The 16,951-nt window shown below is 32.5% G+C and overlaps 1 protein-coding gene across 2 annotated transcripts in view; it reads right to left on the reverse strand.

Annotated features, from left to right (window-relative positions):
* LOC115714339 (beta-galactosidase 6) overlaps positions 1–16,951 on the reverse strand; it is a 69,279-nt gene that overhangs the window by 1,794 nt on the left and 50,534 nt on the right. For both annotated transcript variants that reach the window (XM_030643005.2, XM_061114235.1), the window contains 4 exons: positions 9,803–9,912; positions 9,577–9,687; positions 9,320–9,430; positions 9,080–9,225 (listed from right to left, as the gene is read on the reverse strand). In XM_030643005.2, coding sequence (XP_030498865.2) covers positions 9,080–9,225; positions 9,320–9,430; positions 9,577–9,687; positions 9,803–9,912 — 478 coding nt within the window. The remainder of the gene's footprint in view (positions 1–9,079; positions 9,226–9,319; positions 9,431–9,576; positions 9,688–9,802; positions 9,913–16,951) is intronic.

The raw sequence follows: 16,951 nt of genomic DNA on the forward strand, positions 1-16,951 counted from the left end.
CTGCAAGAAACAAGGTTGTTAAGTTAGTTAGAAATAACTAACTTAACCAACTCCTCTTTGAACGAAGTCTCCACTGCAGCTTCAAGAATCAGAGCCTCCTGAGTCGACTATCCAGAACTACCATTCCAGGAGGAATAACTAGCCAACTAGAACTCCATCCTGGAGTGAGGCTAGCTATCTAAAAGATTGGACTCGGAGTGGACATGATAGTCATCCAGGAACTCTCTTCTAGACTCGACTATCATTCCACAAGACTCCTTCCCAAAAGGACAAGTTAGTTGACTGGGAACAAAGTCCGAGAGACACCTAACTTTTTTAGGACCACTTTCCAGGAGTGATAGTGGAGACTTTTTTATTTGGAGGAACTATACCACAAATTCTACCTAGTTACTTCAAATTAAAAGAATGACGATGATGAAGAAAGAATGCAACCATCATTGGTTGGTGTTCTAAGAATCTCAGTATACTAACTTCTAAGATTGATTAAGATCAAGCACTGCTTGAATTTGTTTAAGGTTAAGACCTTAGTCCCAACATCAACAGGATTATCTTCAGTACCGACCTTCTCTAAATCAATCAAACCTTCTTCTATCTTCTCTCTAATCCAGTAGAGTCTTACATCTATATGCTTGCTCTTTTCATGATAAACCCAATTCTTACAAAGATAGATGAATGACTGGCTATTCGAATACACAATCACTTATCCTTTAATTTGTTTCAACTCACAAAGAATTTCTTGAAGGCATAAAGCTTCCTTGAATGCTTTTGTAGTCGCCATGAAATCTTCTTTCTTGGTGGAAAGAGCAACCACGGACTGTAACTAAGCCTTCCAACTTATACAATTCTGGTTTGTCAAGAAAACGTAAGAAGTGGTTGATTTTCTGGTATCTCTATTCGAGGCATAGTCTGCATCCACAAATCCTTTCAATTTTAATTCTCCTTTTGCTTTCTCATAGGTAAGACCATAATTCCAAGTGCCCTTCAAATATCTCAATAACTATTTAAGGGATTTCTAATGTTCCATGCCTAGATTGGACATGACCGGCTTAGGATGCTTAAAGCGTGAGCTATGTCAGGTCTCTTGCTCACCATTACGTACATTAAACATCCAAGAACCACTGCATTAGGTACATTCTTCATCTCTTCTTTCTCTTTCGTACTATTAAGACATTGTTCCTTTGACAAAATGAACTATCCCCCTAACAGAACTGATGTACTCTTTGCATCTTCCATGTTGAACTTCTGAATAATTTTCTTGATGTACCTAGACTACTTCAAGCTAATAGTCCTTTCCATCTAGTTACCCGAGACTTCGATACCCAGTATCTTTTGAACAGGTCCAAACTTCTTCATCTCAAATTCTTTCTTGAGCTTGGCTTTAATACTTTTGATCACTCATTTATCTTTGCTAATGATGAGCAAATCACCCACATAGAGAAATATGAACACGGCTGTAGATTGCTCTAGATTCTTGAAATACAGGCAGTAATTGTATGCGAATAATTTGAACCCGATTTGATGCATATACGTATCGAATCTTTTATTCCATTATCTTGGGAACTGTTTCAAACCATACAGAGATCTATTAAGTTTGCACACTGATTCAACTCCTTTCCCTACCACCTCTATAATACCCGAAATTAAGAAATGGATTAGCAAAACCCTAACTAGATAATTATGTATAACGGAGGGATTATATTATTATATAGTTCAATATATGTGATTTTATATGAATTTTAATATATTAAAGACCCCGTTGGTGAGCCAGGGGCATTTTGGTAATTATGACCCAAGAAGCGTAAAATGATGAAATTAATTTAATTACGTGCTTAATAGAACTATATTATTATATAGTATGTCTGTGTTGTCTTTTCAGGTGTGTTCTGACAGGTTAGCGTGGTATAGTCACAATCGGGAATTTCGGGCCGAACCGGGTTCGGGCCCGAAATGTAAATTGGATTGGTTATTTGACATGGAATAATCTGAATTTTTATTTGAAAATAATTGAGTATGAATTGACTTGAATGCCCTTGTATGTGTGAATAGGTGAAAATTGGCCTTAGGGGCAAAATGGTCATTTGACCTTTATTTTCTATACTTGGTAAAAGCTGATTTTTTTTAGAGAAGTAAATGAATTTTTGGCTTTTGTATCCCTCACACCCGACCCCTCTCTCTCTCTCTCTAACCCTTTCTTTTAGAAATCTTGATTTTGAGAAAAAAAGGGCTTGATTTGGTGTAGCTTTGTGGATGTTGTTACTTGGGAAGAACTTGAGGAACTTGTGGTAATGATCTTTAGCCTTTTTGATTTATTAATTTCTGATGTTATGTAATGAATTAAGGTGTTCTTGATTTTCTTAAAATTATGGATGCATGATAGTGGAATTGGAGGTGATTTTGGTGTTAATCTTAATGTTTTAGCTTGATTATATTGTTGAGTTGAGGAGTATGTTTGCTAGTAATTTCAGATGAGATTTCTAAGGTTATATTGTGTTTGAAATCTAACCTTAAGTTCTGATTTTTGTTGTGTTCAAGCATGAGGTATATGGAGTTTTGATGTTCATGGTTATGGACTTGATTTCTAGGTTGAATTTTGCTCAAGTGTTGAGCTTGGCTTGAGTGTTGTTAATCTAATTTTTGGGATACATATTCTGTGGTGAATTTAAGCATGAAATTTGTGCTTTTACTCTGTGATTTGGTTGAGTTCGAATATAAGGTAAAGTGAGCATATTTAGACCTTAAAATCTGGTTTTCTGGGTTTTTCGAACCCAGTGGCAGCGGCCAGATTTATGGTCGCCGCGGCCATAAAACCTAGCAGAGAGCCATCTTTTTCCCGATTTTGTTTTGGCCATAACTTTTGACTCAAGACTCCGTTTGGGATGTTCTTTATACCGTTGGAAAGATCTTTTCGAGCTCTATGTGATTGTATGTATTTGAAATGCCATGAATTTATTTTATGAATGTGAAATCAGGGGTTAACCCTATTAGTGAAAATCCCGGATTGTGTGTGACTAGGATTACCGGCACCTGGTCAGGAGCACCTGGGGATTTGGAATCTCTGCCTTTGCGGGACAATAGGTAAGACAGTAGTTTGCATGTAGAGTATACGCGGTGGCGCTTATGTTGAATATGCTATATGTGAGTAATTGTAACCGGGATTAGGGTTATTACCCTAATATGAGCGGTTAATAGCCTAGGGTTATTACCCTAGTGATTTAAGTTGAGTAAATGCTATGCCATGCTAAGTATATGATAATATTTAGATTTAAGGGTTATGCGTTCAAGGCATAATCGGGTTGGACTCGGTAATCATAACCGAGATGAACCATTCTAAGGCCTTAATGTATTTAGACGTGTGAGAGCAACACGTGGGTCTACGTCACGTAGATTTAATTAGATGTGTGAGCGCAACACATAGGTCTACGCCACGTAGACATAAATGGGCATGTTGATATAGTGATCAGGTTTGTGCTATACAGACATATGTAAATGAGCATAATATATTTGATATGATTTATACTGTCTTGCTGGGCTTGGCTCACGGGTGCTCTACTATGCAGGAAAGGGTAAGTCAGTGGCTAATCAACCATGAGTTTCAGGAGCAGGGCGAAGAATGTACATGTTCATGCCACTTCAGACCAAGCGGGTTATGGGTCTAACAGTGTTGACTTTTGTATTCTGTTTTGCCGCTTAGGTCGGCTAGTAAGAAAGAACTTGTAATAAATTTGTAAATATTTTTGGGATCCCAACTATTTTGAAAAGTTTAAATATATTACAAGTTTATTTTCAGTCTGTTTAATATAAAAGTTTAAATTCTGCGCTATTTTAATTAGTAATCCCGATTAGGGGATTAGGGTTTCATAAGCATTTTGGGTAGCGTGCCTAATTATTTATGGCGTTACAACCTCAAACCCAGGTGGTTGCTTCATATAGATCTCTTCATCCTAGAATCAATTTAGAAAAACAGTGTTGACATCAAGCTGTTCAACTTTAAACTCCAAATGTGCTGCCAAGGACAACATCAACCTTATTGTCTTGTAGTTTATCACAGGTGAGAAGATCTTCCACCTAAGTAAAACCCTTAGCCACTAGAGTGGCTTTGAACCTCACGGGTTCATCCTTATTGATTACCTTTTTCACCTTGAGAATCTATTTGCACTCCACAATCTTCTTGTTCTCTGGCTTCAACACAACTACCCAAGTCTGGTTCTTTCGTAGTGAATCCATCTCCTTGTCCATGGTCTGAAGCCATTTGTACTTGTTTCCTCCTAAAATTGCCTCTTCATAACTTCTGGGCTCTTCAATTTTAGTTTATTGGACTACTGCCAGTGCAAATGCTATTATGTCTGCTTATGCGAACCTTGCTGGAGGATGAAACTCTCTCTGGGTTCTATCCCGAGCCAACTGATAACCTTCCAAACCTGTCTGTTCGAACCCTTTCGGCACCACTATTAGGCCTTCGTTATCTTGTTTTTTTTGGCTCCACAACAACTTCCGATGGTGCATTGTGTTTTGGTTCCACACTATCTTCCACATGTGAACCTTCTTTTGGGAGCTTCGTTCTGTACTCCACTTCCACACTTGGGGTGTCTTTGTTTCCTATTCTGTAACACACAGAGAAACACTATCCTTCCCGGAGTTCAAGTGAGGATATTCTAACTCATTGAAAAAATATTTTTAGCAATCACAACCTTTAGTTTACCCTTCCTGGAAATATATATTCTATACCCCTTGGTTCCTAAGGCATAACCTAGGAAGGTTCCCTTCACGGACCTAGGTTCTAGCTTGTCAATAGATTGGTATACATATGTTGTACAACTAAATATTCTTAAATGCGTTAGGTTGGGGGTTCGGTTGTACCACATTTCATAAGGTGTCTTAAGGTTTATAATTCTATTTGGGCTCCTGTTAACAAGGTAAGTTGCGGTTGCTAAGGCTTCCCCCTAAATGGTTTTTCTAGTCTGAAACCGAACTATAAACATCTAACTTTGTTCAACAAGGTTTGGTTCATTCTTTCGAGGTCTTCACTATAGTTCTATGCCTAGTGATTCCAAATTCTTGACACATCTTGTCAAATTCAGAGTTAACAAACTCCAACCCATTATCAGTCATAAGGTTCTTAATTTTAAGGTCAGTTTGGTTTTCCACCTGAGTTTTCCAATTTCTAAACTGTTCTAGGCACTCATTTTTGGTAGTCAACAAGTAAGTCCAAACACACCGATTATAATCATCAACTATTGAAAGAAAGTATTGCTTATCGGAGTGAGTAGACATCTTGTGTGGTCCCCAAAGATCAACATGCACATATTTGAGTATCTTTTTAGTTGTGTGCCTTGCCGGAGTGAACTTCAGCTTACGTTGTTTCCCCAAAACACAAGCTTCACAAAATGGTAAGGCAAAAGAATTTAAATTTCCAATGATACCTTATTTGTGCAGTTCTTTGAGGCCCTGTTCACTGATATGCCCATGTCTGTGATGCCACAACTTCATATCTGATTCTAGTCCTTGGAGAACATATAAACCATTGATCTTTTCACCTTTCATCACTACCAGAAAACCTTTGGTGATCCTCAAGCTCACGTGCATGGATTTGTATCCGTATCCTTCGTCCTCAAGCGCACCCAGGGATATGAGGTTTCGTCTAAGGTTTGGGATGTGCCTTACGTTCGTCAACACCTTAATTTTGCCATCATACTATTTGATGGCCACCTTCCTGGTTCTAATGACCCTACAAGAATGATCATTTTCCATTAGAACTTTATCTTTATCAACTGACTTATAATCAAAAAATGACTCTCAACTTGGACACATGTGATAAGTGCATTTGGAGTTGAGAATCCACTCCCTATTCATTCAAGACTCCGAGATAGAGAATAACAATATTTTGTATCATTCATAGATGATTACTCAAGATATGCATACCTATTTCTACTTCATGAAAAGTTCTAAGTCATGGACGTGATCAAACAGCATGATGGTGAAATCAAGGTGTTGACGAACGTAAGACACATCCCAAACCTTAGACGAAACCTCATATCCCTGGGTGCACTTGAAGACGAAGGATATGAATACAAGTCCATGCATAGAAGCTTGAGGATCACTAAAGGTTCTTTGGTAGTGATGAAAGGTGAGTGTTATGGTAGATATGACGGATCAGATGAACAACGTCCAAGACCGTTTGCCAGATATCTCGAGGAGTGTGGAATGGTCCTATAGTACGCTATGCCAGAATCTCCTAGCACTTGCATGAATGGTGTTGCTAAAAGACAAAACCGTACTCTTAAAGATATGGTAAAACATATAATCAATTATTCAACCTTACAAGAATCACTATGGGGAGAGGCACTTAAGATAGCAACCTACATTTTGAATAGGGTACCAACTAAAGCAGCTACAAAAACACTTTATGAGCTTTGGACAGGGAGAAAACCTAGTCTTAAGCACTTTTATGTTTGGGATGCCTAGCTGAAGCTAGGCCTTATAGACCAAATGAAAAGAAGCTAGAACCCAAAATTGTGAGCAGCTACTTTATTGGATATTTTGAGCGATCTAGGAGTTTAAAGTTTTATGATCCCAAAGTAAGGAATATATTTTAAATGTGAACTGCAAATTTTTTTGAGGATATTGAGTTTGGGAGGAAAATATTGTTAAGGACTTTATTTTTGAGGAGGATTTGGAATCAACTACTCTTCTTGAAGATGAATTGATTTCTATTCCAATAGTTGCTTTTAAAAATATTTAGGATTCCAATCCGGATATTAATCAAGTTTTAGATCAAGAGCAACCCAACATAGTCAATAAAATCCCAAAACTACAAACTCAACAATCTCAAGAACAAGTGCATTTACGACGATCCACTAGAGAAAGAAGAAATACTATTAATCTAGATGAATACATAGTGTATCTTCAAGAACATGAGGATGACATTGGAATGATGAAAGATGATCCAATCAACTTTCATCAGGCCATAAAAAGTTCTAACTCTCAAAAGTAGAATGATGCCATGAATGAAGAGAATAAGTCTATGCAAGATAATAAAGTTTGGGAAATCGTCCCATTACCAGAAGGTGTAAAAATAATTGGTTGTAAATGAATATTTAAAACCAAGAGGGATGAAAATGGTAATGTGGTGAGATATAAGACACGTCTTCTATATTCTATTTTCATCTTAAAACTTGGCAGTAACTTTTATCTCGAAACCAATTGGCTATGACAGGAATAACTCATAGATCTTATATATTTTATTTTTTTTTCCACGCATTAACAATGGGAGACTCTGTAACACTAAAAGTTAAAAACCAACCTTCCCAAAAGTGAAAGCTCCTTGTGTTGCACTAGCTACATGTTCCATACTATGGGTCTTTAACTCCAACCTGCCTAAAAGTGAAAGCTCTATAGCTATAACAATAATTTGGCTATTTATTTGCCTATCTCAGCAATAAAAATGGATTGTAAAATTTTCAAAGATAGGTTGTAGAGTGGGTTATTAAATAATTACCCTTAAGTGATGTTTTTGCTATAAGAGAGGAGGTAAACACCTTGTACCTCTCAAAAAATTAAATTTTTTTAGCTAAAGTGTAAAAATGGGACATCAATAGATGATGGATAATTTAGCTAAGCTCTTGGTTCAAAAAAAAAAAAAAATGTAGCTACATTTAGCTCAGAGCACTCACAACAAGTGAGTCATAATAGCTAAAAGCTAAAAACTTAGAATTAAGCTCGAGCCTCCCAACAGTTTCTCTACTCTATACTTTAAAATATCTCATCAAAATACTATTTTCTTTATTTTACCTCACACATTTACTGTACACAATACATAAGCTTTTTTTTTTTAATTTTTTTTTTAATATTTTTCTCTATATCATTTAAATATTATATATTTATATATGTTTTATTAATTAAAACAAAAAAATTGAAAAATGAGTAAAAAAAATAATAAAATATTAATTAACTGAATGAAGAGAGAAAGAAAAAAATATAAAATATGTTTTACCTTTTCACTATTCATGAGCTAAATGTAGGGAAATTTTTCTTGAAGTTTGGGATGAGGCATAATTTAAAGCATTTGTTGGAGCTCAATTTTAAGCTTTTAGCTATTATAACTCATTTGTTGTGAGGCTCTAACAAATGCTTTAAACTCTTAGCTATTATACCTCATCCTAAATTGGAAGAAATTTTTCTCTACATTTAGTTCATGAATAGTGAAGAGGTAAAACATGTTTTATATTTTTTTTCTTTCTCTCTTTGATCCAATTAATTAATTTTTTTATTATTCTTTTTACTCATTTTTATATATATATTTTTTTGTTTAAATTAATAAAATATATGTAAAAATATAATACTTAAATGATATAGAGAGAAATATTGAGAAGTTGATGTATGGTGTAATGTAAATGTATGAGGTAAAATAAAAAATAAAATAGAGTTTTGGTGAGGAATTTTAAAGAATAGAGTAAAAAAGTTGTTGGGAGTGCTCTATGAAGTGAGAGAGTGAACTAAACACTGTTTAGCTATTCTTTTTATATTTATTTAATTGTTTTCTCTTTCCTTTTCTTAAAGTTATTATTTTTGTATTCTTTATTATATTTTTATTGTTATTTAATTGATAAAATTATTTCAAAATATATTATTTAAATGATGTGGAATGAATTATAGAGAATTTAGTATATGATATAAAATAAATGTGTGAGGTGAAATAAAAAGAAATAAAATTTTAATAAGGTATTTTAAAAAATAGAATAAAGAAACTGTTGGGATTTCTGTTAGTAGTTCACATTGTTTTACAGTCCTAATGTTTGCCTTTCTTATATACCTAAGGAAGCAAATAAACTTGCTCATAATATCGCCAAAGAGCTTTACCTAGAAAATAAATTATCATGGAATGAAATGGTTCTTTACGTTGTCTTTAATTTGTAATGAAGTTTATGCAATCAATGTTTCAATAAGAATCCATGAGCATCCTCACTTCAATATTTGAATTATCACTAAAATCTAATATTTGAATTTTATCACTTAAATATGTTATTTATTTAGTAAAAGATGTATTAACTAATATTAGCCCAACAAAAATAGTAGTACTTACAGTGACTGTGATGGTTCATTTTTTGAAGTAAGAAATGAAACCCAATAACGACCAATGCTATTTCCGTTTACCCAAGCTTCACCTTTTCCCATTGAACTAAGGTTTAAAGCAAGTGGATCATTTCCCTTTGGTGAATCAAATACAACCTGCCCAAATTATCATTTTTAGTTTAATGAGTTTTTTACAACAAGATAATCAATTCTCGAGTATTAAATTATCTTGTACTTTAACTTAAACTACCTTATACCAAGTGAGTGTGGTATGATTGGAGGGGTCTTCATATTTATTCCATTCAACATTATTCAAATTTTGTTCTTTATATATTTCCAACTTCTCCCCAAGTAATCCGACCTATAATGAGTTGGAAAGATTTATGTCAGTTTTTTCATCACATTATATTTAAAAAGATAACAAAACAAACATTAGATGTTTGTAAAGTGCATGTTTCAAAAATAAAATACTTAAATGGTTGTAATTGTAAGAATAGTTGTGGCTACCTGATATCCCCATTCGTAATTTGTAAAGTTGTAAGATTCATTTCCAAATTTGCTATAAATTTCTACATTAGTTAATCCAGCAAATCTCTTCTCTAGGAAAGCCCCAGAATCCTTAGCAAAAAAAAAAACAAGAGTAAGAAATTTTTTTTTTTCATATAAAAATATCATGAAATGATTAGATAAATAATATATTTAAAGTTTAAATCCACATTATAAAGACTATTACCGGAAGTCCAACCATAACACTGAGGAAAGAAATATTATTTATTCCACCATTAAGAATAAGAGGAGTCTCCAAGATGAAATTATTGTAACTTTTATTTCCGTGTGCATTTCCTGTGAATGGAAAAAAGAATTCTTATTTTTTTATATCCAATAGATAATTTTTATTTTAGAAAAATTACATAAACTGTTATTTTTGAATTTTTTTTAGTTTAAATTTTTTTTTATTTATATTTTTACTGTATTCTATAAAAATATAAAAAAAACAAGAAAATTATATGAAAGTAAAAATAAAACAACAACAAAATAACATCATAAACATAAACATAAAAAATAAAATATAAATAACAAAAAATCAACAACAAAATAACATAAGTATAACATAAAAATATATCAATAAGTCGTATTTTATGTAATTAAAATCTTAAAAACATTTAATATTTTATACGATTGTATTTGTATTTTTTTTTGTTGTTTTTATATTTTTATGAAACTATCTCTTTTATTATTTTCTAATCATGTGAAAAATGAAATAAATAATAATGGCATAAAAAGAGGATTTAGGTTATTACAATATTAATAGTACTAGAAGTGAAACAAGGTTCTATCAAAATTATTATATGTATATGCTGCTTGTGAATATAGAACTATTTTTAGTAGAATATAACAATTAAACTTAGAAAAAATATCATAAATATGTGATGCTCCCGTATTGTGATAATTTGAATATTGTGTTTACAAAATGGATCAAATTAACATTTTAGGGCTCAATTCTAGTCAAACAATTTTCATTTTAATAAATTAGTATCGTTTGGTCAATTCTTTAGTTTTGACTTTAGATCTAGGCCAATAATAATTTTATCTTTAATCATCCCTCCTTTACTTCAACTACACTGATTGTCGTGGATACATTAGAAGCAGGGGCGGCCCTAGGCATAGGCGGGCTAGGCCCGTGCCTAGGGCCCACTCATTTTGGGAGCCCAAAATAAAAATATAAAAAAGTTTATTAGACTTTTATTAAAATAAAATTAAGTGTATTGTAAACAACAAATAGTTATAGTTTAGTTAGTTGAAGTGTATGATACATTATATAATGTCATGGGTTTGAATTTTATAATACTCTTTTTAATTTTTTTTTTATATAAATTTCTGGGGACCCCAAAATTTAATTCGCCTTAGGCCCATATATTCTTAAGGCCGGCCTTGACTAGAAGTTATTTTGACATGAGAAATTGAGTGGGCCCTCAAGGGTTTGGAGTGGACCCATTGACCATCCCCCTGCTGGTGGTCCCACCACCGGCTGCAACAAGAGACAAACCCAAGAAGGTTCCAAAAAATTGTGATGATCGCTCAACAAAAAAAAAAATATATTATATAAAGTGTGGGACTCACTAGAGTTCTTAAAATTTAATTTTCTTTTATTCCTCTCTCTCTCTGCTTCTTTCTTTCTTTCTATCTCATCCAAGAATCCACCATAACCACCAACGGCGGAGCTTCAATGACCATTGAATTCTCTAACTAGCAGCAAATCTACTCCTCAAGCGGCATAACCTCACTCGCCACCATTGGCAAGAGATCGTGAGCTAAAGTTTCAAACTTTAAATGTATTTTCTAGCCAACTCTATTATCCATTTGACGAGCCATCTTCACTACTAAACTCATCTCACTGAGGGGGAAAAATCTCCACTAAGCCATTCCATCTAGTTCACTACGTTTTCTAGTGAAATTTTTGGTAGCTCCACCCTTTTAAAAGTATTTTTTGGCAAGGCTAGTGTTTGTTTGAAAAAAAAAGTTGTACATTCGTGATCTACTCGAGAGGATGGTTGTTTTGATATATGCTATGTCAATATTTGTCACCGTTCTTGAAACACTATTTTTGGTTACTGGAAAGCACCACTGTGCATGACTAAGGTAAGATCTTTGCTCATGTTTGAATAGCATCATGTTTTATATCGTTGGACTCAGTTTGAAGAGTGCATTACACTAATTATTATTATTTATTCAATTGAAGAGTGTAGAAAAAAGTGACTTTTATAGTGACTTAGCTATTTAGAGCTTAAGAATTGAAGGTTTACCAACGTCTCTTTTGAAGAAAGTTTGATGATCCTAAGGAGGTAGAGACTCAACAAGATTATTGAGCTCTATTTTATATGTGATGAATAACAGTATACATATTCTAATATTTATGATTTATAAAATATGTAGACTTGAAAACTCATAGAGTGCCAAATATATTTTTGTAAAATTATTTATAAAAGTTATGCTGTCAGATTTTCTAAAACAAAAGAAAATATGTTCTTTTATTATTCTTGTTTGCCTGATTTTGGTTATAATATTGAGAGCCATGCTGATCTTGATTTATGCATATTGTGTTCACGGTCTAGTCTCTATGTCATCATAAGCAGATTAGGTGTGCACTTACTTGTAGATGTAAGACCTAGGACCTATACATGAAGTGAATTATTTGAGTCCTTATATTATGGTAGTTATTAGGTGCAACTATGTATGTGGTTTTGGATGTCATTTTCTATGATGAGTATTGGGAGCTAAGGATCTAGTGGATGATGTGATATGCACGAGTAACTTGTCTCTTGTGATTATTTGTGGTCTTTTTATATATTTTTTTTTATATTGATGATATGTTTTAATTTAAAAGCTAACTACGTAGATATTTTTATCAAACTTTTGGTCCTTTAATATTAGTTATTTTTCTACTTGGCTTTATAAGCTCAATCCCTTATATTTTCCCTTCTAGAAACTCAATTTGGTACTTGTGGATGTGAGGAAATCGTTGATGGAGAATGATGAGATTAACTTAGTCTTATATATCTTAGTTATTGGACTCTTCATTTAAAGATTGTTAATGTATCTAACTTTGAATGGATGCATGTATTATTTAAATAACTATGTAATAGTTAGAAATAAGGAGTATGATAAATGCTAAGTATTTTTTAATTTATTAAATCTAACTATTTAGTAACTACATATCTGAAGATATTATAGTTCTATATATAATGATGAATGATCCTACTTTACCACTAATATTTTCTATTAGTTTATATAAGTTATTCTATTATTTTAAATTTGTATTTTATATAATTTTATAATATACATTAAATGATTATTTTGTAAGCATTATTTTTCAACAAGGACCAACGTATGTATATTACATATTTGCCACAATCTAGGGCTCGAGTTGTAACGCAAATAGTGGGAATTGTCGATTTTCTTTGAGAGAACCTCCATAGGGGATCCCTCTTGGGATTTTATGCCTTAAATAAACTCATTTCACTATAATCTTATTTACTAATTAATAAAAGATCAAAAATCGTGTTATGTTATTTGGTTCACATGTTACTTTTATGATTATATGTTTAATATATAAATTCTGTTAAATCCCAAACATATTGTGATTATAGTGTTACCTACACGGTGGAAAATAATCATGATTATATGCTTCAAAATCATTTAGTTCAATGATTTATCAGTATATTAGATTTACACTGATGTGATAATCAACGATGTGGTTTACTTACACTTTATAAGTGGAATGTCCTTTCTAGGATATTATCAAAGTAAACTTGTATCAGGTGTACATCGGATTGTACCGACATTGACAATAGAAAATTAAGATATTATAAACTTATCGTCATGTCTTTTCTAAGTCGATGTCACTTAGTTGATCTTAGGTCAATTGATTTCAATCTTGAGATGATTAGGTTCTAGCTTAATTGTGCTGTACAGGTTCTTTGACTTGTTTGTTACCAGCTTACCCATAGGACTAGCCCATACTTATATCTTGGGAATTCGATAGTGCAATTGAGATAAAGCATTAATCATAGATATAGAATCTATAATTTTTATAACTACTTATAGAATTGAAGTAATTGTTTCCTTAAAGCTTAAATAAAATGGTATTAATGGAATAGATCTTATTTCGGTAAGTATATTACTTTACTAAAATATCATTTATAAGTAGACAAATGTTTTAAGGAAAAAATACATCGAAGGGTTAAACAATAAATTTGTCCATACTCGATATAAACCGTCTATAGATGATTATTAATTATTTAGATTGAAATAATAGATAATTCATAAGCGTATCTATATTTAGTATATAGAGCGTATATGTAATCAAGAGTGCAATTCTAAATCTATAGTGGAGTCAAGATGAATTAACAAGTCAAAAATTTATTCATAAATTTCGAAAATTGTTTATTGGGAGCTTAGTTACATAGGTCCATGGTCCCCACAGTATTTGGGATAATATTTCCTTGTACACCTAATTAACTGATTTATTAAATCAATTAGAATTCTAAAGAAGATTATGTCTTATTTATGAATTTCACTAAGCAAGGGCATATTTGATAAGAAAAGAGTTGTAAGAGTTTATTTATTAATTAAGGCACTTTGTGGGTCTAATTAATAAATATATTTAAATAGTAATTTTGTTTGATAATCATTTATAATTATTAAATAGATAAAATTAACATTTAAATAAATAAAACAGAAAAAATAGTATTTTTTATTTTTTTTCTCTCCTAGTTTCTTGCAGCTCTCGCGAGCTGGTGCCATGGCAAAAACAAGATCACGAGTTCAGGGAAAACTGAAAGTTTCTGCGAAAAAGAAGAAAAAAGGCCCTAATTCTACAGCTGATGTGAAAAAAAACTAAATCTATGGAGGAAATTCTCGGTGTTGATCCTCTTGAGTTCACAGATGATGATGGATATTTTGAGCATGGTGAGGCATCTGGCTTACGAGGTGTGCTCTAGGAATCTCTATCACCAAAGTCCTCACTAGAAATAGCAACAAGAAGGTATCAGGTCTGATTTTAATTTCTTTCTGGTAGCTAATCAAAATTGCTCTAATTTGTTGTGAAAGGGTCTGCAAACTACTCCTCCAGTTCTTAAATCTGGAAATGTGGTGAGGAACCTGTAATCTTCTTTTGGAAACTCAAAAAAGGATAACAAAATCAAAATCATCGTGGAGGATATTAAAGAGGAAATCTCCTTTTGGAATTCTTCTTTAGTGGCTATGTTCTTGGGGCTAATCCCCCTCTCTGTGTGCTCGAAGGCTTTGTAAGGTGTTTATGAAAAGAGAAGGTGGATAAAGTAGGTATGTTTTCCTATGGAATCTTCTTGATTTGATTCAATAGTATTGAGGATAGAGATGAAATACTCAATGGTGGATTCATCTGTTGGGGATATTTTACCAGGATCTAGATTTATTAACAAGTATGTTGAATTAGCATCCTAAATATGAATATCTCTAAAACAATGAAATTAAACACATAAGAGATTAGAAAACCTTACATTGGTTGCAACAGAATATAATGACTCCTTCTATTCAGATCTCTAGCCCTTGATTCCTTTCTGTCACAAAGCATTATCAAGATCTAAACCTGAATCTCTTTCTCTCCTTCAGGTTTGGTTACCACCATCTTACTCACTATGATTGAGTACTTGACTTGCTATGTGTGGGCATGACACTCTTTCACTAAGGGTTCGAATGTGAAGAACAATGAAGGAGGCTAAAATCACTCTAGATGGAACTCTCTCATCTACTAGTTGTCAAAGAATAAAAACTAGATTTAAGTTTGGTTGAAAAGTCAAGTTGACAAAGTTGGATGAGATGAGAGTATCATGATCTTTATATAGTGTTTCAACAAGGGCTTAGGGTTGAATTATATGGATTAAAAAAAGAATAAACTATTGGGCAAAAATAACTTCTAGGCCCGGCCATAAAGTGGACCAATCTCTAGTTACAATTTTGCCACATTATTTCATTCACTTATTCTTCTTTTCAATAATACCATATTTTCCAATTCAATCCTATAAATGCCAAAACTATTTATTTAATAATTATAATTAATTATCAAATAAAATTGTCATTTATATTATTTATTAATTAGACCATATAAAGTCTCTTAATTAATAAATTGATCCCAAAATCTCTTTTCTTTACAATTAAGCCCTTGCTTAGTGAAAATTCATAAATAAGACATAGTCTAATTTTAGAATTATAATTGATTAATCAAAACCAATTAACTGAGTCTGCAAGCAGTATTATCTCAACTAGTGAGGGGACCATGGGCCTATATAATTGAGCTTTAAATAAGTAGATTTAGAATTTACCAAGTCAATTCTCTAACTTATTAATTCTGTCTTGCGCCCCTATAGATTTGGAATTGAATACACTCTCAATTATATAGAACGCTCTACATGTACCATGATATAGATATGTTATGATTATTTATTGTTACAATCCTAATTGCCAAAGATCCTCCATAGATGATCTACACTGAATATGGACAAATTTACCGTTCTACCCTTTAATGTATTTTATCCTTAAAACATTTAGCTACCTATAAATGATATTTTAGTAAACTAATATAATTACTGAAATGAGATCTCAATCATTTATTTCTATTTAGCCAAGCTCGAAGGAAATTATTGTTTCACTTCTAAATACTTATAGAAGCTATAGATTCCATATCTATGATTAACACTCCCACTCAATTGAACTACCATGCTCCCAAGATGTAAATATCTGCCAGAACAATTTGTTGGCTTCCACGAACAGCTTGAAAGCCATAAATAATACAATTAAGCTGAACCTAACCATATTAGGATTAAGATCCATAGACCTAAGATCAACCGTTGATATTAACTTAGAAAGATATAACGGTAAGTTTATGATATCTTTTCCAAGATCAATATCGGTCCCTTCCAATATATACTCCATACATTCGATACTAGTAAACTTTACCAATGCCCTTGGAAAGGACATAACACTTATCCAAGGTGTAAGTATACCTTATCGCTGATTATCATGTGAGTCTATATCCAGTGATCTGAAAAATCATGAGAATTAAACTTTTGAACATATAGTTATGATTATATTCCACTGTGCTGACGACACTATAATCATGAACAAATATATATATACATATATTTACATATGTTCTGGACTTAATAGAATTTATGCATTAAACATAATCATGAAATAAATCATGTGAACTATGTAACATAGAATGCGATTTCTGATATTTTATTAATTAGTAAATCTAATTATTTTAAAATGGGTTTTATTTAGGGTACAAAACCCAACATCATCTTCCTCAATAAATGACCAATGATCATGAATGGGATCG

Source organism: Cannabis sativa, chromosome 4 (assembly GCF_029168945.1).
Source record: "Cannabis sativa cultivar Pink pepper isolate KNU-18-1 chromosome 4, ASM2916894v1, whole genome shotgun sequence".
NCBI classification, from domain to species: Eukaryota; Viridiplantae; Streptophyta; class Magnoliopsida; order Rosales; family Cannabaceae; genus Cannabis; species Cannabis sativa.